The following is a 22,377-nucleotide window of genomic DNA, read 5'->3' on the forward strand; positions in this document are numbered from 1 at the left end:
GAGGCTTAAAAGTAAAGCTGCCCTAGGAGCGTTTGGCGCGAAGTTGGCTCAGTCGAGCTACTTGCGTCGGCGCTGCCTCGTACGTAGTCCCTTCCTGTTCTCTCCTCAGAGGCTTTTAGTCCTCGCTTCGTTATTTTACCATTGCGCCTGATATCTCTTCACGGAGTACGCCATGGTTCCCAAGAAACGCGCAGAAACCCAGAAGTCCCCCGACGTTGCGCGGCTCCTCAAGAGCAAAAGCCCCAGAAGTCCTCAGGAGCTGGAGCCCGAAGCCAAGAAGCTGTGTGCGCAGGGTCTCGGTACGGCCTGCGCTGCTTGTCTTCGTTTTCCGGTGGTTCAGGGTGCTCAGGCAAAGGCGAAGCTGGGGTGGGGATGCTTGCGCCTAGGACCCTGAAGAAGCAGTTTCTAGTCCTCGTTGCCTCAGGCTGTGATTTTATTTGGGAGGTTTAAGGTTTCAACTCAGGCCTCCAGTACGCAAAGCAAGTGGTTTGCCACTTCGGACTGCATTTTATTTGCCAGTTCATTGACACCAAAGAGTTTAATCTTAACTGCCCCCCACCTCCACTCCAGGTAACAGGAAGAAGATGAACTCTATCACTGTAGACCCACAGTCCACCTTTTTTTTTTTTTTTTTTTTTTTTTTTTTTTTTTCCGAGACAGGGTTTCTCTGTTCTTGCTTCGGAGACTGTCCTGGAACAAACTCTTGTAGCCCAGGCTGGCCTCGAACAGATCGAACAGAGATCTGCCTGCCTCTGCTGCCTGAATGCTGGGATTAAAGGCGTGCGCCACCACCACCTGGCCCCACTTTGCGTCTTTATTTCAGAAGTTTTACATATGTACTGTTTCAAAGGAATCCTACCGTTCTTAGGCCCATGGTTGCTGAATTTCCAGTCAGTGTTGTTAGCTCTATGGCCTTGGGTTTCAGCTGTGAGTCTGAAATCTCCCTCCTTTCTTCAGGAAGCTCATTCTCAGAGGTTTACCAGGGCTTTAAGGAATGTTCTGAGTTGGTAGAGTAGTTTTTATCCTTCAGAAGAAAGGAAAGTTGTCAAGAGAAAGGACCTGCGAGATTGGGTCCATGAGTAGGGCTTGGTGATTCAGAATTGCTTTAATCTCATTCTACTCCGGTTTATCTCCCCCTCCATGGAAACAACCTAATCAATTTGAGTTTTTCTAAACCCTACTGGATCCTTCTGTTTCCCCCTTAAGTAACAGCTGCTTGTCATAGTATTATTATTATTGTTTTAATAGAGAGTCTTGGTGTATAGCCCAAGCTGGCCTCAAATTCAAGCTGTTTCTGCTGCAGCCTTCTGAGTGCTAGGATTACAGTTTTGCACCACCATAGTATTTTAATATAAGATTAAACAAACATCTTTTCTTTTTTGTTTTTATTATTTTTATTGAACTCTTCATTTTTCTCTGCTACCCTTCCTACCTCTCCCCTCCCCTTCAACCCTCTCCCAAGGATCCCATGCTCCCAATTTACTCAGGAGATCTTGTCTTTTTCTACTTCCCATGTAGATTAGATCTATGTAAGTCTCTCTTAGTGTCCTCATTGTTGTCTAGATTCTCTGGAATTGTGGTTTGTAGGCTGGCTTTCTTTCCTCTATGATTAAAAACCACCTATGAGTGAGTGCATGTGATAATTATCTTTCTGTGTCTGGGTTACCTCAAAATGATGTTTTCTAGCTCTATCCATTTGCCTGCAAAATTCAAGATGTCATTAATTTTTTTTTCTGCTGTGTAGTACTCCATTGTGTAAATGTACCACATTTTCCTTATCCATTCTTTGGTCGAAGGGCATTTAGGTTGACAAACATCTTTCCTAAGCAATTACTTCTATGCTGTCCTAGAAATTTTTGGCATGTGATTTTTAAGATTGTCCCTCAAGTCCTGCTAATTATGTCATTCCATACAAGAAGAGCCTACAGTGTACTTTATTGGGTATCTCTTTGGCTCAACTCTAAGGAACCCTGCAAGGTCTTATCTAGTTTCAGAACAGAATTACTGTTTGGAGGAGTGTTTGGGGGAAACGTTATTTCTTTCTTGTGTTGAGTGAGACTCAACAGTGCATGGAAAGGCTTTTAGGAAATGATGACACAGATTGGCTGTACTGAATGAGATAGCAAAGGGCTTCAGGGGAAAAACCTTTCTTGAGATGGTGGAGAGGAAAATGTGTATGTGTTCTTCTTGCAGTATCCAGCAGGAAATGTGAGTCATGCTGCCTTTTGACAGAGTTGTCTGGCCTACAGACCCCACCACGGAGTAGCAGCATCATCAGGGATCTTTACCAGCAGAAGTTAGGCAAAGCCACTTGGTCATCACTACAGCAGGTGAGATGTTTCCTGTCTGAGATGTGCAAAGGGCTTCTACTACTGCTAGCTCTAACTAGATGATAAATCAGTTCAGCAGATTATCAGGGTGGTCCGGCCACCTGGCTATGATGACTGGCCTACTGAAGGCCCAGTCAAGGAGAAAAAGTTTTACCCTGTAAACATCCCAGTTGAAATGCATTCTGCCCTTTTGTTTCCAGGATTAGTGAACATTACATTGCAGATATTCCACGCACAAGACTAGAGAAGACTTTATGCTTATCTATGAGGGAGTGACAGTTTACCCAGGACTCTAATTTAATTTTTATTTATGTTTTTTTTTAATTTTAATATTTATTTGTTTATTATGTATACAGTATTCTGTCTGCAGGCCAGAAGAGGACACCAGGCCTCATTACAGATGGTTGTGAGCCACCATATGGTTGCTGGGAATTGAACTCAGGACCTTTGGAAGAGCAGGCAATGCTCTTAACCGCTGAGCCATCTCTCCAGCCCTTTATTTATGTTTTTGAGACAAGATCTCACTATGGACCTGGAGGGATGGCTCAGCCATTAAAGGCTAGGCTCACAACCAAAAATATAAGAGTTCAGTTCCCAGCACCCATATCTGTTCCTCCAGCTTGCCTGGATCTCTATATGTAGACCTGACTGGCTTCAGTCTCACAGAAATGCACCTGCCTCTGCCTCCTGAATCCTGAAGCTGTGTGTCACATGCCCAGGTCAGGACATGAGTTTTAATTCAGTGAATTCGGATTAATTCTATTTTCTCTGTATTAGGGTCTCCAAAAGTTCTTTTTGCACTCTCTGGCTTCTTACCGGGTATTCCAAAAAGCTGCCCCCTTTGACAGGAGGACTACATCGTTGGCATGGCACCCGACTCATCCCAGTACCGTGGCTGTGGGCTCCAAAGGGGGGGATATCATGATCTGGAACTTTGGCACAAAGGAGAAACCTATCTTCATTAAAGGGGTAAGTGGTTCCAGGGACCAGGCAGTCACACTATAAAACTGTTTATTGGAGGGATGGGAAGAATGGTGGATTTAGTAGCACAATGGTTGGGGACAAAAGTTAAGTGGGTGTTTTCAAAACTATAAATGGTAAAAAACTCAAACATGTTTTGAATGCTGGCCTTTAAAATACAAAACGGTACAGGCCAGTCATTCATAGAATCTCTATTCCTTCTTCCTCCTTCTCTTTTTCTTCTTCTTAATCTTTTTTTTGAGGCAGAGTTTCACCATGTAGCTGTGACTGGCTGGAAAAGCACTATGTAGACCAGGCTTGCCTCAGATTCACAGACATCTGCCTGCCTCAGCCTTACCCTTCTGTATCCCTTCTTACTTAAATCTCATTTTGTCTGGCTTTCCTATTTTGATTTTTCATTTTTCTGACAGTATCCAAGAGAAGTGATTTAAAGGAAGAAAGACAGTCGCAGAGGTTTTGTTCCATACATGTTGGCTTTAATTTATCTGGGCATGTGAGCATCATGGTAGAAGTCAGGAAGCAGACATAGATTGTAATGGTCTGGAGCAATGCACGCCCCCTAGTGGCCTGCCTTCTCCAGCCAGGCTCTATGTCCTACTAGCCCCGTTAGTTTGAAACCCATTAGTAAATTAAAGCAGTGATGAAGTCAGCACTCTCACGATGCAGTCACCTTTCAGTGCCTTCATCCAAACCCAGACCTTCAATACATGGGCCTGTGAGTGGGGGCGAAGTTCCTACCACCCAGACCATAGCACTCCCTGTGGTTCAGGTACACTAGCTACTTCTGTTCCTCTCGTTTTTTCTTGGATTGGAATTCTCTTTTTATAGTTTTCTCATGGTTGACTCCTACTTGCAGTTCAAGTCTCCACTTAATCTGCTCTTTAATTTTAAGATTTTATTTATTATTATTTTTATGTATGAATGCTTTTCCTGAATGTATGTATGTGTACCACATGCAAGCACACTTGGTGCTTTCAGAGGCCAGAAGTGGGCATCAGATCCTTTGGAACTGGAGTTATAGATGGTTGGGGGCCACCATATAGTGCTGAGAACCAAACCTGGGTCTTCTGTAAAAACAAACAACAAGTGCTTTTTTTTTTTTTATGTATACAACATTCCTTCCATGTATGCCCGCATGCCAGAAGAGGGCACCAGGTCTCATTATAGATGGCTGTGAGCCACCATGTAGTTGCTGGGAATTGAATTCAGGACCTCTGGAAGAGCAGTCAGTGCTCTTAACCACTGAGCCATCTGTTCAGCCCCACAAGTCCTTTAAGCAGCTGAGCCATCTCTCCGACTCCTGATCTGCCTTTTAATTATTTATTTTTGAGACAGGGTTTTACTATATAGCTTTGGCTGGCCTAGAACTATGTAGACCAAGTTTGCCTTGAGTTCATAAAGATCCATCTGCCTCTGCCTCAAGAGTGCTGGTAGTAAAAACTTGACTTGCCTTGTTAAAGAGGAAGTAGCCCTCACCCCCTGATGTAGGAGGGTCATCTGTCTATGTGTTACTTTCATTGGTTAAATAAAGAAATTGCCTTTGCTTTTTGATAGGGCAGGATTTAGATAGGTGGAGTAGACCGAATAGAATGCTGGGAGAAAGAAAGCAGAGTCAGGCAGACGCCATGAAGCTCCAGCCTGAGATGGACATAGGTTAGAATCTTCCCGGTAAGCCACAACCCCGTGGTGATACACAGATTACTAGATATGGGTTAAAGCAAGATGTGAGAGTTAGCCAAGAAGAGTCTAGATATAATGGGCCAGGCAGTGTTTAAGTGAATACAGCTTCTGTGTTATTATCTCCGGGGCTAAGCTAGCCTTACGGGAGCTGGGCGGGATGAAAAGCAGGCCTGCTCGCCTCATCACTATAACCCCTCCCAGTCACTCCTAGATGCACATGTCCCCAAATATTTATCAGTATTTGAAATATTGTATTCCTCTGTCCTTGCCCATTGGAAAATAAGCATGATGGCAGGGACCTGTTTTCTGCTTTATCACTGTATCCTCAGGGCCTAGAGGATCTGCTTTGTATTGTTGAATGAGTGAGGGATTTGAAGTACAACTGGACAAAGGGGTGTAAAACAGCTAATAGTGCCGATGTCAAACGCTCTAGAACACAAAAGATGAGCCCTGTGAGTTAGAGATGATGGTGAAGGCTTCATGGATGACTAAAGAACAATGCTTAAATAATCAGGAGAGAATGAGGAACAGCATGGTGCTGTCAGCTGTCAGGCAAGATTGAAAGATTTGGTGTAGTTTTTAACTGTTGTCCCACCACCTACCCTGCTTCTGTTGTTAGGGCTCAGTTGCAAGTCTTCTACCAAGAACTCGTCTTGACACCCCCACCTAAGTTTTTATTGTTTATTTTGTATTTGCTTAGTTTTATTTGAGTTTTGTGTTTGTTTGTTTTGAGACAGGGTCTTATTGTGTAGCTCTAGCTGACCTGGAACTTGCTATTTAGACCAGGCTGGCCTCAATCTCACTGAGATTGCCTACTTCTGCCTCATGAGTACTGAAATTAAAGGTATGTGCCACAATGCCTGGATATTTGATTTTTTGGGAAAAAAAGGTCTCATTTTAGCTCAGGCTAAATAATAATTTAGCCTTGATAATTTTCATATATCCACCTCTCAAGTATGGAATTTTAAGTGTATTCCACCATGCCCACCAGTCCACTTAAGAATGATCTAAGATACTAAAGTTTATCTGCGGTTGCTGAGATATTGGCTGGCTCGGACATTTACCTTTTCTAGCTGGTAGATGACATTGGTGAGTTGTACTATAAAAAGTGACTTTCTAGTTTTAGAATTTAAGTAGCCAGGTGGTGGTGTATGCCTTTAACCCTAGCACACTTGGGAGGCAGAAGCAGGCAGATCTCTGTGAGTTTGGAGTGGCCTGGTCTACAAAGCAAGTTGCAGGACCGCTAAAACTGTTACACAGAGAAACCCTTTCTCGGGGCGGGGTGGTGGTGGTGGTGAAGAACTTAAGTAAAAAAAGGGGGAAAGAAATTTAAGTTTAAAAAACAAAACAAAACAAAACAAAAAACCCAACTCCATAAACCAGGCAGTGGTGGCGCCTTTAATCCCAGCACTTAGGAGGCAGAGGCAGGTGGATTTTTGTGAGTTTGAGGCCATCCTGGTCTACAGAGCTAGTTCCAGGACTGGCTCCATAGTGACTGAAAAGCCCTGTGTCAAAAAAACCAACTAACCAAACAATCAAACAAAAAACAAAACAAAACTACATAGATCTCAAGAAGCCAAACTGGGGTGGGGGGTTAGCAGTAAAGAGACAGCATTAACGCAAAATGCAGGCCTAAGTTTCTGGATATGACTTTTTTTCCTTTTCTCAAATAAAGCCTGAAAGTATATGTATGATCTCTATATGTGCTGTATGGTTTTTGTTGTTATTTCTGTTTGTTTTGTTTATTTGGTTTGGATTTTCTTTTTTTGAGACAGGGTCTTACTATCTAGCCCTTGATGGCTTGGAACTTGTTATGTAGACCAGGCTGGCCTGGAACTCACAGAGATTCACCTGCCTCTATTCAGAGTGGTGGAATTAAAGACATGTGCTATTATATTCAGCTACTATTGTTTGATATCAGATCTGCTGGTAGTCCACACTGGCCTTGAATTCTCTCCTCTTCCTACCTCCTAATTTTAAAAAGTTCCAAAGTGGACATAACATCAAAGTACCATTTAAAATTTTTTTGTCGTTTGTTTGTTTGTTTGTTTATTTATCTATTGCTTTTTAAAGACTGGGTTTCTTTGTGTAACAGCTCTGGCTGTCCTAGAACTCACTCTGTAGACCAGACTGGCCTCAAACTCACAGAGGTCCACCTGCCTCTGCTCTGAGTGCATGGATTAAAGGCGTGTGCCACCACCAGCTATCTTTAAAATTATTTTTAATTGTCTTAAAATACATACAAAAATACCTTATTAACCACTTTATTTTAATTTTTGAGATAAGGTCTCGCTATGTTGTCCTGGCTGGCCCTAAACTTCTAGGTTCAAGTGATTCCTAAATAGCTGAGCCTTGGACTAGCTCACTGTACTGGCATTAGGTAATTAGTCTTCAGAGGTTTTAAATATTTTTGTGGCTAAATAAGATAAAGCACATATCTGAGCTTGCTTACTTTCTAGCTTACCATTTCTTCAACCTAGTTTAGAATTGGAAGAGGTCAGGCCTCTTTAAATGGGAGGCTTGGGAAAGGCTCATCGGAAAGGCTAGCATGGACAGGCATGGGAGACCAGGAGTCAAGGTTTGAGATGGGTATCAGAAAAGCAAGTCCAACATTTAGAAGAAAGATAGCCAGATGAGTGCTGAGGGAAGGCTGGGTAGGTTTCCTGCCCTCCACATGTTAGGTAACAAAGAAGGGGACACATTTACATTTAAGCCAGAGCAAAGAATTCTGGCAGATTTTTCCCCCCAGGAATCTAAGAATGGGAATAGAGAAATGTGGTTACGCCTGGCGGTGATAAGTAGTAGTCTAAATGTCCTGACTAGAAGGAAAATGACAGCTGCTCTGAGTTGGTCCAGACTGAGCGTACTTTTGTTGCCACACACTCCTCCCCCACTTTTTCTGATAGAAGAGGGTATTGATGAGCTCCATATATGCTAAGCATACCTCTATCCCTGAGCCACACCTCTAGCCCCTGTTATACATGTATATTATTATATGTGCATAGCACTAAAAGTCTCCTTACACTACCATGGAGATCGGTGTGAGCATTTGAATTTTGTGCTTCCCAGGGCGCTAGCTTGGAGCAGAGAAAAGGTGTACTGGTGTTTTGTTTACCCTCAGAGGCGGATAGAAAGTTGACTTGGAATAGTTATAGGGTATCAGCAGGGCCATGATTTGTCATTTCAGTGATCTCACCTCTGATCTTAATATCTCTCAAACCCTTGGTGAGGAACTATGCATTACATTTTCAAAATGAAGAAATCTTTAATGTATTATCATAAAACATATGTCCATTATAAAATTCAAGTGATTAGAAGTTTAAAGATTTAAGCGAATATCCAAAAATCTCCATTTTGAACACTTCTTTATGCTTGTATACACTATTACACACATCCATTCGTCTCTTCTAGTATTAACACATAAATATCCTATCATAAAATGTTGCAGTCAACTTATTATATCAAGTATTTCCCCAGTATGTCATTCTACATTAGTACCCAGGTTGGCCTTGAACTCACTGTTTAAGGATGGCCTTGAGCTTCTGAACTTCCCTGCCTCACTTGGGATTGCAAGCATAAGTCATCATACCTAGCTCTGTAATTTTGAATTTCCTTCCTTCCTTTCTTCCTCCCTTCCTTCCTTCCTTCCTTCTTTCTTCTTCTTTCTATTATTGGCAATGCCTTTCATTTTAGTATCAGTGTAATGCTGACCTCATAAAATAAGCTAGGAAGTACTCACCCTGCTTCAGTTTTCGGGAATTTGTAGAACTGGTATTATTCTTTCTTTAATTCTGTGTGTGCATGGTATATGTGAGTGTACATGTGCATATGGATGCTCACACACATATGTGTGGAGGCTGGAGGTCAACCTTGTGGGCCTTCTTCAGTCACTCTCTACTTTAGTTTTTGGGACATAGTCTTTCACTGAACAAGGAGCTCACCCAGGTGTCTAGGGTGGTGGCGACAAGTTCAGAACTACATAACCTTGTCACAAAGAAAAAAAGACAAAAACAACAACAGAACCCCCCAAAACTAATATTAAATCCATTTTTTTCTGTTCTTGCTCTTGTGTTCTATCCCTATAGATTAATTTACATTTTCTTGAAATTTCTTATTTTTTTGTTTTTGTTTTGTTATTTCAAGGCAGAGTCTCTCTGTGCAGCCCTGGCTGTCCTGGAACTCGCTGTCCAGGCTGGTCAAAACTCAGATCCACCTGCCTCTGCCTCCTAATTAAAGGTGTGTGCCACTGTCCACAGCTGAAGATTCTTATATAGATAGCCATACAAAATATACTCTTGCTGGTGGTGGTGGTGGCAGTGCACGCCTTTAATTCCAACACGCAGGAGTTTCAGGACAGCAGCTAGGGCTGTTAAACAGATAAACCCTGTCATGAAAGAAAATACACTTTTGATTTTTTGATTTTGCTATTTTTACTCTATTTGAGATGCATCTACATTTTTTTTTTCCTTTCTGGGTAGTGTTCCATTATAATAATATATTATAATTTGCCCAATACCTGTTGAAGAATGTTTACATTTTTCCAGTTTTTTATTGCTGCAAATAAAAGTGCTATGAATTTTCATGTACAGTATTTGTGTGGAAATATTTTTCTTTAGTAAATACTTTGGATTGGAATGACTAGATTTAGTGTAGAAATCTTTTTTTGTGCATTCTTGAAACCAGGTGTTTCTATACCTCAAACTGGTCTTGAACTAACAGTTTGAGCTACAGTGTGGGAATCTTTTACAGGTGTGTTGGGGTAATGGGGAACTGAATACCAGGCCTTGTGAATGCTAAGCTACTCTGACTAAGCTATGACCCAGCCTCCATATTTTAATAATGGAAAGTATGGTATTTTTTTAGATTTGTTTTATTTCTTTATGCATGTGAGTGTCTTTTCTACATGAATGTATGTATTCCAAATACATCCTGGTGTCAGGAGGTCAGAAGGATTACCTGGAACTGGAATTAGAGATGGCTGTGAGTCACCATGTGGGTGCTGGAGATCAAATCTGGGTCCTCTGTAAGAATAAGTACTTTTGGGCTGGAGAGATGGCTCAGTGGTTAAGAGCATTGCCTGCTCTTCCAAAGGTCCTGAGTTCAATTCCCAGCAACCACATGGTGGCTCACAGCCATCTGTAATGAGATCTGGTGCCCTCTTCTGGACTACAGGCATACATGCAGACAGAATATTGTATACATGATAAAATAAATAAATATTTTTTAAAAAATTAAAAAAAAAAAAGAATAAGTACTTTTAACTGCTGAGCTATCTCTCTAACCTGCCTCACAACCCTGTGTTTTGAGATAGGGTCTCTTTGTAGCCCTGACTCTCCCCGAACTGCCTACATAGGCCAGGCTGACCTGGAACTCAGAGATTGCATGCTTCTGAGTGCTGGGATTAAAGGTGTGCATCACCATGCCTCACTCTAAAAATTTTTAAAGCATAGAAAACATTTATATTTGTCTATTGTTACTTCCAGTGCCCTTCATTCTTTTGTGTGATCTAGATTTCTTCCTGGAAACACCTTCCTATGTCTGAAGAAAGTCCTTCACTAATTTTCTGTAATATAGATTAGTTGATGATAAAATCTTCCTATTTCTATTTGCCTAAAAGAGAATTTTATTGTATTTTTAAGGAAGGTGTTTTTATTATGTATAGAATTCTAGATCCATAAGTTTTAGAAAATTAATTAAATTTTTTTACCTTTATTCATTGTTTGTCTGTGAGAGAATACTAGAATATATAGAAATCAGAGGACAACTTCTGTGAGTTCTGGAGATTGAGTTCAGTCAGTCTTGGCAGCAAGTGCCTTTACCTACCGAGCCCTCCATCTCAGCAGCCCTAAAATTACATTCTAATTGACAAATAAAGTTTGATATATTTGTTTTGCACAATGTGTTGTTGGTTCATTTTTTCCCCAGTACTTCAAAGATGCTTTAAGATTTACTTTTATTATTTCATTTTAAAATTATGTGCACATGTGTGTTTGTGTGTGGGTGTGTGTATATGAGTACAGGTGCTGTCAGTTTAGAAGAAGACATCAGGTCCCCGGGAGTGAGAGCTACATACGGGAGGTTGTGAGCTGCCTTAGGTGGGTGCTGGGAACCAAACTCAGGCCCTCTTCAAGAGCATTTACTGCTGAGACATCTGCAGCCCCTTCAAAGATGCCTTCTAATGAGAAGTTTGCTACCATTCTTATAAATATCTCTATATGAATATTTTTCTGCCTCCTTTAAAAATAATTCTCATGTAATTCATGCATGGTAGCACCCCCCTGCAATCCCAGCACTGGAGAGGTGGAAGTAGGAGGACCAGGAGTTTAAGACCAGCCTCAGTCTATGTCTGATGGAGGCCACCCTGGCCACATGAAACCCTGCCTCAAAAAAATAAATGGAAGCCAGTGGTAGTGATGCACGCCTTTAATCCCAGAACTTGGGAGGCAGAAGCAGTAGAATTTCTGAGTTTGAGGCCAGCCTGGGCTACAGCAAGCTCCAGGACAGGAAGGGCTACTATAAAGAGAAATACTGTCTCAAATAAACAAATAAATAAATAAAAGACAAACAAGAAATTATGGTGTGCTTCTTGATTTTCCAATTGCTTCTGCTTGCAGTCATTGAGCTTCAGCCTCTGGGTTTCTAGTTGTCACCAAAATGGCAATTTTCACACCACGTTTCCTCCAACAGTTCTTCTCCCCTTTTGTCTCTCTCCTCTTTGTTCTCCCCTTTCTACTTCCTTTCCCTGTCTGCCTGCCTCTGCCTCTTGAGTGTTGGGATTAAAAACATGTGTCACCATGCCTGGACTTATTTCTTTATTGAAAAAATGATTTTATATGATAGATTTTGGTCATGTTTTCTCCTCCCTCAATTTCTTCCCAATTCTCCCCACCTCCTACCTATTCAACCTTTTTATTTTTATCTCTCTTAAAAAATAAACAAACCCCCCAAAATATAAACACACAGAAAAACCACCAAAAACTAAAAAAAAAATAAATAAACAAAGACCAATAAGATAACAGCAAAAGCCCAAACAGCCAGGCACAGTGGTGCATGCTTTTAGCCTTTAATTCAGGAGATAGAGACAGGGAGAAATTGATGAGTTCAAGGCCAACCTGGTCTATGTAGTAAGTTGCAGGACTGCAAGAGCTATATAATGAATGACACCCTGTCTTTAAAAAAAATAGCCAATCAAAATAAGACAAAAAGTGTACAAAAAACCATTTGGTTCATTTTGTGTTGGCCAACTGGGCATGTGGCTGCACTGAAGTGTGTTAATATACCCAGTAGATACCCTGTGTATTAAGAATGGCTTCAAGTTGGGTATAATGTCATTTCACAGCCTGTAATCCCAGCACTCCCAGAAACAGAAGGATAGAGGTAGTCTAGCCTGGGCTAGATAGTAAAAAATCCACCTTCATAAAACAAAACCTAACCCTTTCATTGAATGATGAGATTATAGATTGTTTTGAAAATTTTCTCCAACTCATTTCTGGTATTTTTATTTTGTCTAATTTTGTGTAATCTCCTCATATCCATTTATACATTAATACTGGGAGAAGCACATGGGAACGTCTCCAAGAGTGTTCTCTGTGCCTCTGCGTCCCCAGTACTCTGCCTTGTTGACAGTCTGTCTGCCCATCCCTCCCTAGCAGTAAGCTGGCACAGTTGCAGGCTGACCTCATTGTACATGGCCTTAAAACTTGTTTCATATATTATGTTTATTTTTCTAGTTGTGTAAACCATGAGGATTATTTGATTCCTGATACTAACATGGCTAGAAGCAGAAATCTATATTTATTAATTGTCATAGTTTATCTAAAAATTTAAATGTTTTTCCTACTTGGATGGCTCACAGGGTAATGAGGACTGGAGTTCAAATCTCCAGCAGGTGGCATTGTATCCCTCCTATAATTCCAGTCATGGGAGGTAGAGATGAATCCCCCAGAACATAATGAGTTCTAGGTTCAAGTGAGAGACCCTCTCTCAATATGTAAGGCAGAGAGCAATAGAAGGTGACAGACTTCAGCCTTGGTTTCTGTACACATGTGTGCACACATATACACACAAAAGTTAAATATTTTTCTACTCAGGCCATGCAAGGTGGCAATGTGTGTGTGTGTGTATATACCCATAATCCCAACTACTCTGGAGGCAAAGGCAGGAGAATTATTGAGCATGTAGTGAGATCCTCTCTGTATTTTTGTGTTTTGTCTGAGAGAGGGTCTCACTATGTAGCCCTGGCTGCCTACCAGGTATGCTATGTATACCAATTGAGCTAAAGTGGTCCACCAGCCTCTGCCTCCTAAGTGCTGGTATTAAAGGGATGTCCACAACACTCCAGCTGATCAGTATATCTTTGTATCTTGTGTGTCTGTGTGTATGAAGGCAAATATCAGACTCAAGTGTCAGTCTTTAGGAGCTCTCTACCTTTGTTTTATTTTTAAGTTAAATCTATTATTATTGTGTATATATGAGTGTGGGCATGTACACGTAAGGATCATGTATGTATGATGGTGTATGGGTGGAGGTAAGAGGATAGTTTGTTTTGGCCTTGCTGTGTACTGTAGGCAGCTCTGTTACCATTTTGCTGCAGGAATGCTGGAATTACAGCTGTTTTGCCATAGCATCTGGATTTTCTGCATGGAATCCTGGGATTGAATTCAGGCCCTCAGGCCTGCTCAGTTTTACCTTACCTTTCCTACTGTGCCCACGGTTTTTATAAGACAGAGTCTCTCAGTGGCCTGGAGCTTACTGATAAGAGTAGGCTAGACCAGCTAGTCAGTGAATTCCAGTGCTAGTTCACAAGTGAGCATCATCATCGCAGCTTTTTGTGCAGCTGCCCGGTGTTGAACTCAGTGCTTGTGCTTGTGCAGCAAGTGCTGTCCCGACAGAGCAATCCCTCTCTCCTTTTCTGTTGATTAGGTTTCAGCATGTAGTTCAAGTTGATCTCACTTGTGGCAGATTTCCTACCTTGGCCTCTGAAGTGCTGGGGTTACAGGGTGCACACTTAACAAAACTCTCTTTAAAACATTTTTCCTTCGGACTGGAGAGATGGCTCAGAGGTTAAGAGCACCATTTGCTCCTACGGAAGATGTGGGTCCCATTCCCAGTTCCCACATGGTGGCTCACAGCCATCCAGAACTCCAGTTCCAAGAAAGTCAGCAGCCTTTTCTGACTTACAGGCATCAGACATGAATGTAGGATACATGCATAGATGCGGGCAAAACACTCATAAGATAAAGCTAATCTTTTATTTGCTTGGTTTTGTTTTTTTATTTTGTTTTGTTTTTTTTTCTGTGTGGGACTAGAGAGATGGCTCAGCAGTTAAGAGCACTGGCTGCTCTTACAGAGGATTTGGGTTCAATTCTCAGCTATCACGTGGGGGCTCACAGCATCTAAAACTCCAGTTCCAGGGGATTTGATCCCCTCTTCGGGCCTCCACCAGGAACACACATAGTACACAGACATACATGCAGGACAAACACTCCTACACATAATAATAAAGGAATAATAAAAAAGCTGCGGCTCAAGATTTAATTTTCCCTATATAATCTTATTACCTACACATGATAAAAGTTTGATTTCTTTATTTACTACTCTAGCACTATTTACCCCATTCTTTCCTTGATACAGACCTCTAGTATGTTGGTAAACATGTGGCTCTGGCATACACTCTTGTCATTTTCTTTTTTAAATATTCATTTTTTACATACATACATATATATTTATGGTTTATTTATTGTGTATACGGTGTTCTGTCTGCATGTATGCCACCAGACCAGAAGAGGACACCAGATCTCATTATAGATGGTTGTGAGCCACCTTGTGGTTGCTGGGAATTGAACTCAGGACCTCTGGAAGAGCAGGCAGTGCTCCTAACCTCTGAGCCATCTCTACAACCCTTTTTTTTTATATATTTTTATTGATATTTATTGAGCTTTATGTTTTTCTCTGCTCCCCTCCCTGCCTCTCCCCCTTCAATCCTACCCCAAGGTCCCCATGCTACCAATTTACTCAGGAGATCTTGTCTTTTTCTACTTCCCATGTAGATTAGATCTATGTAAGTCTCTCTTAGTGTCCACGGTGTTGTCTAAGTTCTCTGGGATTGTGGTTTGTAGGCTGGCTTTCTTTGCATTATGTTTAAAAGCCACCTATGAGTGAGTACATGTGATGATTATCTTTCTGTGTCTGGATTACCTCACTCAAAATAATGTTTTCTAGCTCTATCCATTTTCCTGCAAAATTCAAGATGTCGTTATTTTTTCTGCTGTGTAGTACTCCATTGTGTAAATGTACTACAATTTCATTATCCATTCTTCGGTCGAGGGGCATTTAGGTTGTTCCCAGGTTCTGGCTTTGACAAACAATGCTGCTATGAACATAGTTGAGCACATGTCCTTGTGACACAATTGAGCATCCTTTGGATATATACCCAAAAATGGTATTGCTGGACCTTGAGGAAGGTTGTTTCCTAATTTTCTGAGAAATCACCATGCTGACATCCAAAAAGGTTGTACCAGCTTGCATCCCACCAGCAATGCAAAAGTGTTCCCTTTTCCCCAGAACTCTCCAGCATAAATTGTCATCAGTGTTTTTGATCTTGGCCATTCTTTTCAGGTGTAAGATGGAATCTCAGAGTTGTTTTGATTTGCCTTTCTCTGATGATTAAGGATGTTGAACCTTTCCTTAAGTGTATTTCGGCCATTTTAGATTCCTCTGTTGAGAGTTCTCTGTTTAGATGTGTACTCCATATATTTTATTGGATTATGTGATCTTTTGGTGTCCAATTTCTTGAATTCTTTGTATATTTTGGAGATAAGACCTCTGTCTGATGTGGGGTTAGTGAAGATCTTTTCCTATTCTGTAGGCTGTCGTTTTGTCTTGTTGACCATGTTCTTTGCTTTACAGAAGCTTTTTCAGTTTCAGGAGGTTCCATTTATTAATTGTTTCTCTCAATGTCTGTGCTGCTGGGGTTATATTAAATATTTATTTAATATAATCTTGCTGGGTATGGTGGCACTTGCGTTTGATCTCAGCACTTGGGAGGCAGAGGCAAGCAGATCTCTGTGAACTCAAGGCCAATCTAGCCTACAGAGTAAGTTCCAGGACAGCCAGAGCTGTTAAGCAGAGAAGCCCTGTCTCAAAGAAAGGAAAGAAAAGAAAAAGAAATGAAAAAAAAAAAAAGAAATAGACTTGACTAGCCCAGAATGGTCTTAAGCTTGCAGTCCTTCTGATTCAGCTTTCTGAGTGCCACCCTGCCTGATCTCTGATACAGCTGAATGATTACACACCCTACAGTTCCATATTTTCTTCTTTCTTCCTTTTGTAAATTTTATTCCTTTTTAAGTGTGTGTGTGTGTGTGTGTGTGTGTGTGTGTGTGTGTGTGTGTGTGTGTTTCTCTCAGAGGCCAGGAGAGGGTATCAAGTCCTCTGGAACTGGAATTAAAGACAGTTGTGAACTGCCATGTCAGTGCTGGAAATTGAACCCAAGTCCTCTGCAAGAGCAGTCAGTGCTCTTAACACCTGAGCCATCCCTCCAGCCTCAGTACTGCATTTTCTTACAGAATGGTATTTGAATTGACTTTACCATGTGGCTATTTTAAATTATGTTGTACCTATATCTCTTTGAGATAGCCTATGCTCCATTCTTAGGTATGTATGCCCAGAAGTGGGATTGCTGGATCAGATGTTAATGCTATTTTTTGAGGAACTCTATACTGTTCTCAATAGTGGCTACACCATCTTATATTATGCTGCCATCAAGAGTGTACAAGATGAGGTAGGGAAAGCCTTAGTAAGAATATATTCTATTTTTAAAACTATTTTTTGTTATTTTTTTTAATCTTTATGGTTTTTTGTTGTTGTTGTTTGTTTGTTTTGTTTTGTTTTCGAGACAGTGTTTCTTTGTAGCTTTGGAACCTGTCCTGGAACTAGTTCTTATAGACCAGGCTGACCTCAAAGTCACAGAGATCCGCCTGCCTCTGCCTTCTGAGTGCTGGGATTAAAGGTGCACCACCACCACCCAGTTTAAAAATCTGTTTCACAGCTGGAGCGTTGGCTCAGTGGTTAAGAGCACTGGCTGCTCTTCCAGAGGTCCTGAGTTCAATTCCCAGCACCCACATGGTGGCTCACAGCCATCTGTAATGAGATCTGGTGCCTTTTCTGGTGTTATGCAGGCAGAACACTGTATACATAATAAATAAATCTTTAAAAAAATAAATTATTGGGCTGGAGAGATAGCTCAGCGGTTAAGAACACTGGCTGCTCTTCCAGAGGTCCTGAGTTCAATTCCCAGCAACCATATGGTGGCTCACAACCATATGTAATGAGATCTGGCACCCTCTTCTGGCGTGTGGGCATATATGCAGGCAGAATGTTGTATACATAATAAATAAAATAAATAAATTTAAAAAATTATTTACTCTTTTTAGTGGGTGAGTCGTTCAAGATTGGCATCCTTTTTTTCTAATCCTTTTCTTTCCTTACCTTTCTGAAGAGTTGAACCCAAAAATCATTAGGTAGGGGCAAATGAGAGACATTTACACAGCAGGGAGGCCACAATGGCCTCAGATCAATTTCTGGAGCCCATTAAGTTGAGATGGATGTCAGTACAGGTAGTGTCAGAATGGTAGCTTAGCAACAGAGTTGGGGCCCAAACAGGGTAAAGAGGTCATTCCACAGGCAGAAGAGAGGAATGGGGCAATGGTGATGTCTTGGAATAGTGAAACCTGGTCAACTAGTGGGAATAGTCGATTGTCTTACTAGCAGACAGCAGACACTGGGCTAGAATGTTCTTACAGCTGGGAGTGGTGGTGCGTGCCTGTAAATTTAATTGTAGCAAAGATCTCTGTGAGTTTGAGGACAGCCAGGGCTACATTAAGAGACCCTGTCTTTAAAAAAAAAATAGAGAGAACATGCCAGTATGTTAAATCAGAAGGCAGTTAGGTGTTTGTTATATTGGTGACCTTGTTTAAAGTCTGAATTGCAGTAGTATAAGAAGGAAGTAGAGAAGGATCTTCTGATGATGCCAAGTTCTTTGTGTGTGTGTGTGTGTGTGTGTGTGTGTGTGTCTGTGGTTTTTCGAGACAGGGTTTCTTTGTAGCTTTGGAGTCTGTCCTGGAACTAGCTCTTGTAGACCGGGCTGGCCTTGAACTCACAGAGATCCGCCTGCCTCTGCCTCCCGAATGCTGGGACTAAAGACCTGCACCACCACCGCCCGGCTTGATGCCAAGTTCTTAAAACAGTGCTTGGTATATAATCAGCTCTTTTTTCTTTTTTTTATTTTTTTATTATTAAAGTGTTGTTATTATTATTATTATTATGGTTTTTTGAGACAGTTTATTTGAGACAGCCTTGGCTATCCTGGAACTTGCTCTGTAGACCAGGTTGGCCTTAAATTCACAGAAATCCACCTGCCCTTGTCTCCTTAAAGGTGTGCACTGCTACCACCCAGCTTCAGCTCTTATTTGTATGTCTTATTTTATTTTATCTTAATTTATTTATTTAAGACAGTTTATTAGCCCTGGCTGTCCTGGAACTCACTATGTAGACCAGGTAGACCATGAACTCACAGAGCACTGCCTATCTCTGCCTGGGAATGCCTGTTACTTTAATAATTTATTTTTATGTATTTATTTACATATATTTGTGTGTCTGTATGTCAAGTATATGCCACATATATGGGAGTACCTGCGGAGGCCAGAAGAGGGCATGGGATCCTCTGGAGCCATCCTACGTGGGTGCTAGGAACTGAACTATAGTCCTCTAGAAGAGCAGTAGATGCTCTTGACCACTAAGCCCCTCTCTAGCCTCTATAGAAGTGTTTAATAAGGTAAGCCACAGGCGTTACTCACCTCCCTTTGGGGGATCAAACCCATGGCCTTGTGCTTTCTAGGCAAGGGCTCTAACACTTGCTGTCTCCAGGCTCTTTACAGTTGTGTCATCACTGCCTGCAATGTCTGGAAGAACACGGGGGGTGGGGGATTCCCGCTCTCCAAACCCCACCACTTTTCTGAGCTGACTCTCTTGGAAAAAGAGCACACTGTGATTTCTAGGGGTTAAATTTAAGTGGGTAAATGTGATAGAATAGGAGAGCATGAGGGAGTTTTTGTGGGATTAATAGAATGTTTCAGCATCTTAATTTTGGGGTTGGGTAGGCTATTCATTGTCAGTGTTGAAATTCACAGAACTGTGTACCAAAACCAGTTATGCATCTTATTTGAAAATGTAAAAGTGAAAATAAAGCCTTAAAAAAATAAAGAATATTCTAATATCAGATATCTGCGCTGACCTGTGTTTCTGCCTTAATGCTGTTTGTGTGCCAAGGCCTGGCTCCTCACTTGTGGCTCATCATCACTCACTGGCTTTTTCCTTCCTCGTGTTAGATGGGCGCTGGAGGAAGCATCACTGGGCTGAAGTTTAACCATCTCAATTCGAACCAATTTTTTGCTTCCTCAATGGAGGGAACAACCAGGCTGCAGGATTTTACAGGCAACACTCTGCAAGTTTATACCAGGTCAAACTGTTGCAAGTGAGTAGTTTAACTAGTAAGGGAAATGACTTCCATGCTTAAAGATGCAGTTCTGCAGAGAACGTACCCAGCCCCATTTCTTTTACTCAGGCCAGACACAGGGAAGATGAGGTATTAGCCACTTTGTACCACTCCTTTTCTTCATTAGACTGGCTACTCTGACTTTGGCCCAGGTGGGTCATTGCCCTAAGAAAGTGTTCTGGATTCTTGGCACTTGTCCTTGAGGAAACAGTTTAATCACTTCTGTAACTCATGTCCATATTGAACTAGGCCTATACTTTCACTGGATAAGTCAACAGGGCATTTGCTTAGAAAGGCATTTACAGAGTAGAGCAGAAATTAAAACTGAAGTTTAGCCATTTGTGGTAGCACACGCCTTTAATGCCAGCACTTGGGAGGCAAAGGCTGGGTGGACTACTATGGATTCAAGGTCAGCCTGGTCTACAGAGTGAGTATCAGGCCAGCCAGAACTACATAGTGAGGGCCTGTCTTAGAAAGAAAGGAAAGAAAGAAATGCAGTTTTATTATCCTCCATTTTCTGGGGTATGGCTGTATGTTTTCTTGGTGGAAATGTTAATGGGTAGAAGAACTCTCTAAGAACAAGTCCCTGGAGAAATTACAAATGCAGGTCACTTTGTTTCTCGCCAGAGACGCAGCTCTGTAAGGGATGATGAGTGAGGGTGTACAGTGAGTTTTACCAGCTAGAGTGTTGTTCTGGGCTGCCCCACAAGACTGAGAAGCACACCATCAGGACAAGGGACTGGCTAGACTCGAGTTCTCCTGGCTGAGTCAGGACACATGAAGTAGCTTCTTTTTTTTCGGCTTTTTTTTATTATTATCATTGATTGTTATTGAGCTCTACATTTTTCTCTGCTCCCCTCCCTGCCTCTCCCCTCCCCTTCAACCCTCTCCCAAGGTCCCCATGCTCCCAATTTACTCAGGAGGTCTTGTCTTTTTCTACTTGAAGTAGCCGCTTCCTAGTCTCTTTATGCTAACATAGTTTTCAAGAGGAAAAGGTTTCTGGTTGTATTTGATTTTTCCATAAATTCTCGGAAATAGGCAGATGCTCACTTGTAGCCCCTGTGAGGAGCAGAGCTGGACAGTTCCTGCTTGATTCGTCATCTCCTTTGGCCCAAAGAGTGAAGACTAAGGAGCATGAGAACTGTAAATAAGGCCTCTTCAAAACCTGGGCTGTGGGGAGAAAACAGCCTTTGGGTTTGCTTTATAGCTCTAGGTTTGGCTGTTTCAGGGACTAGCAGAGGATTCTGGGCCCAGCAATAATTGGACACATTTCTCAGTTCTATCACACTCACCCCCATCTTCTGCATAGTAGACAAGGCTGAGTGTCCTTCACCAGAAATTTATAGCCAGACATTTACTCATTGATTCAACAAATATTCATTGAATGCCTGTTAGATACTGGACTTCAGTCTGGCTCAGAGCACTTTCTCCCTCTAGGGTCTGGTTTTGCAGCCTTGATGTTTCTGCCAAAAGCCGAGTGGTGGTCACAGGAGACAATATGGGGCACGTGATCCTGCTGAGCACAGATGGCAAGGAGGTGGGTACTATGTGGCCCACTCCCACCCCGAATCCCCCTTTGGTTCTGTGTCTCCACCTGATTGAAACTTTTCTCTGCAGCTTTGGAATCTCAGAATGCACAAAAAGAAAGTAGCCCACGTGGCCCTGAATCCCTGCTGTGATTGGCTTCTTGCCACAGCCTCCATAGATCAAACAGTGAAAATCTGGGACCTGCGCCAAATTCGAGGGAAAACCAGCTTCCTCTACTCACTGCCTCACAGGCATCCTGTCAATGCAGGTGTGACATCCCAAACCTCATCTCTTATGGACCCTGTCTTTCTCATCACTAGTCCCTAGTACAACCCTTTACTCCACCCTTTCTGGCTCTGGCTGCGCCTTTGATGGTGTGGAGTTTCTACACTTTTTTTGTTCATAGTCAGACTGATCCCTCCTACCCTTCTTATCTAGAAGGGAATGGAACTTCAGAAGGTCAGGATACCAGGGGCTTACAGTTCTTTCAGTTTCAAGCTTTTCATTTTGTCAGCCTGTTTTAGCCTGGATGGAGCCCGGCTCCTGACTACTGACCAGAACAATGAGATTCGGGTTTACTCTGCCTCCCAGTGGGACAGCCCCCTGAGCCTGATCTCCCACCCACATCGTCACTTTCAGCACCTTACACCCATCAAGGTGAGTGATTATGGGAACGGGTCAGATCTTGCCAAGCTGGGGAAAGGGTCACATATGCAGCCTACAATCTCAGATGCTGTCTTTCCCTTAATCCTTTGGCTCTGTCTGCGCCTTTATCTCATTTCCATTTGGAGTTCAGGTAGGGTCTTATAGTAGCCCAGGCTGGCCTGACCTTGTAGAAATCACCTGTTTCTGTCTCCCAAGTGCTTGGTATTAAAGGCAGGCACCACCATCCATACCAATCACCCATTGAGTTTTCTTAGTGTATTTGATGAGCTAATTTCCTAAGCTTTTCAGCCCAATATTGATCTTACTATGGACATTTTCTATGACCTTGACCTCCTTTGTTCTGCCTTCTGTTTGAGTTACCCGTGTGTGCAGCTGACCCATAAATTAACCTAACCTTGGACTGTCTTGCATTTTTAAGTGGTCCCTAATAGTAGAAATAAGACCCGTAGTTTCCCAATTTAGACCTCTGTTTCATCTGTAAGAGAGAATAGGGTTTTGTGAGGATGAGTCAGGGTACATAAAACACTGGGCACCATGCCTAGCACTTGGTAAGTACTTAAGAAACAACTTAGTATCCCACATCAGATCATTCTACTCAGGAAGTAGATGCAGGTGATCTCTGAATTCAAGACCAGGCTGGTC

General features: G+C 41.9%; 1 protein-coding gene across 1 annotated transcript in view; it reads left to right on the forward strand.

Moving 5' to 3' along the window:
- The window catches only part of Ddb2 (damage specific DNA binding protein 2), a 26,090-nt gene continuing 3,713 nt past the window's right edge, over window positions 1-22,377 (forward strand). Inside the window, exons 1-7 of the mRNA XM_048428296.3 lie at window positions 1-299; window positions 2,194-2,330; window positions 3,108-3,299; window positions 19,376-19,521; window positions 20,980-21,079; window positions 21,160-21,337; window positions 21,584-21,726. Of these exons, the coding sequence (XP_048284253.1) occupies window positions 173-299; window positions 2,194-2,330; window positions 3,108-3,299; window positions 19,376-19,521; window positions 20,980-21,079; window positions 21,160-21,337; window positions 21,584-21,726 (1,023 nt within the window). The 5' untranslated portion in view covers window positions 1-172. The remainder of the gene's footprint in view (window positions 300-2,193; window positions 2,331-3,107; window positions 3,300-19,375; window positions 19,522-20,979; window positions 21,080-21,159; window positions 21,338-21,583; window positions 21,727-22,377) is intronic.

The sequence above is a fragment of the Myodes glareolus genome, chromosome 10, assembly GCF_982192425.1.
Source record: "Myodes glareolus chromosome 10, mMyoGla1.1, whole genome shotgun sequence".
Taxonomy (NCBI): domain Eukaryota; kingdom Metazoa; phylum Chordata; class Mammalia; order Rodentia; family Cricetidae; genus Myodes; species Myodes glareolus.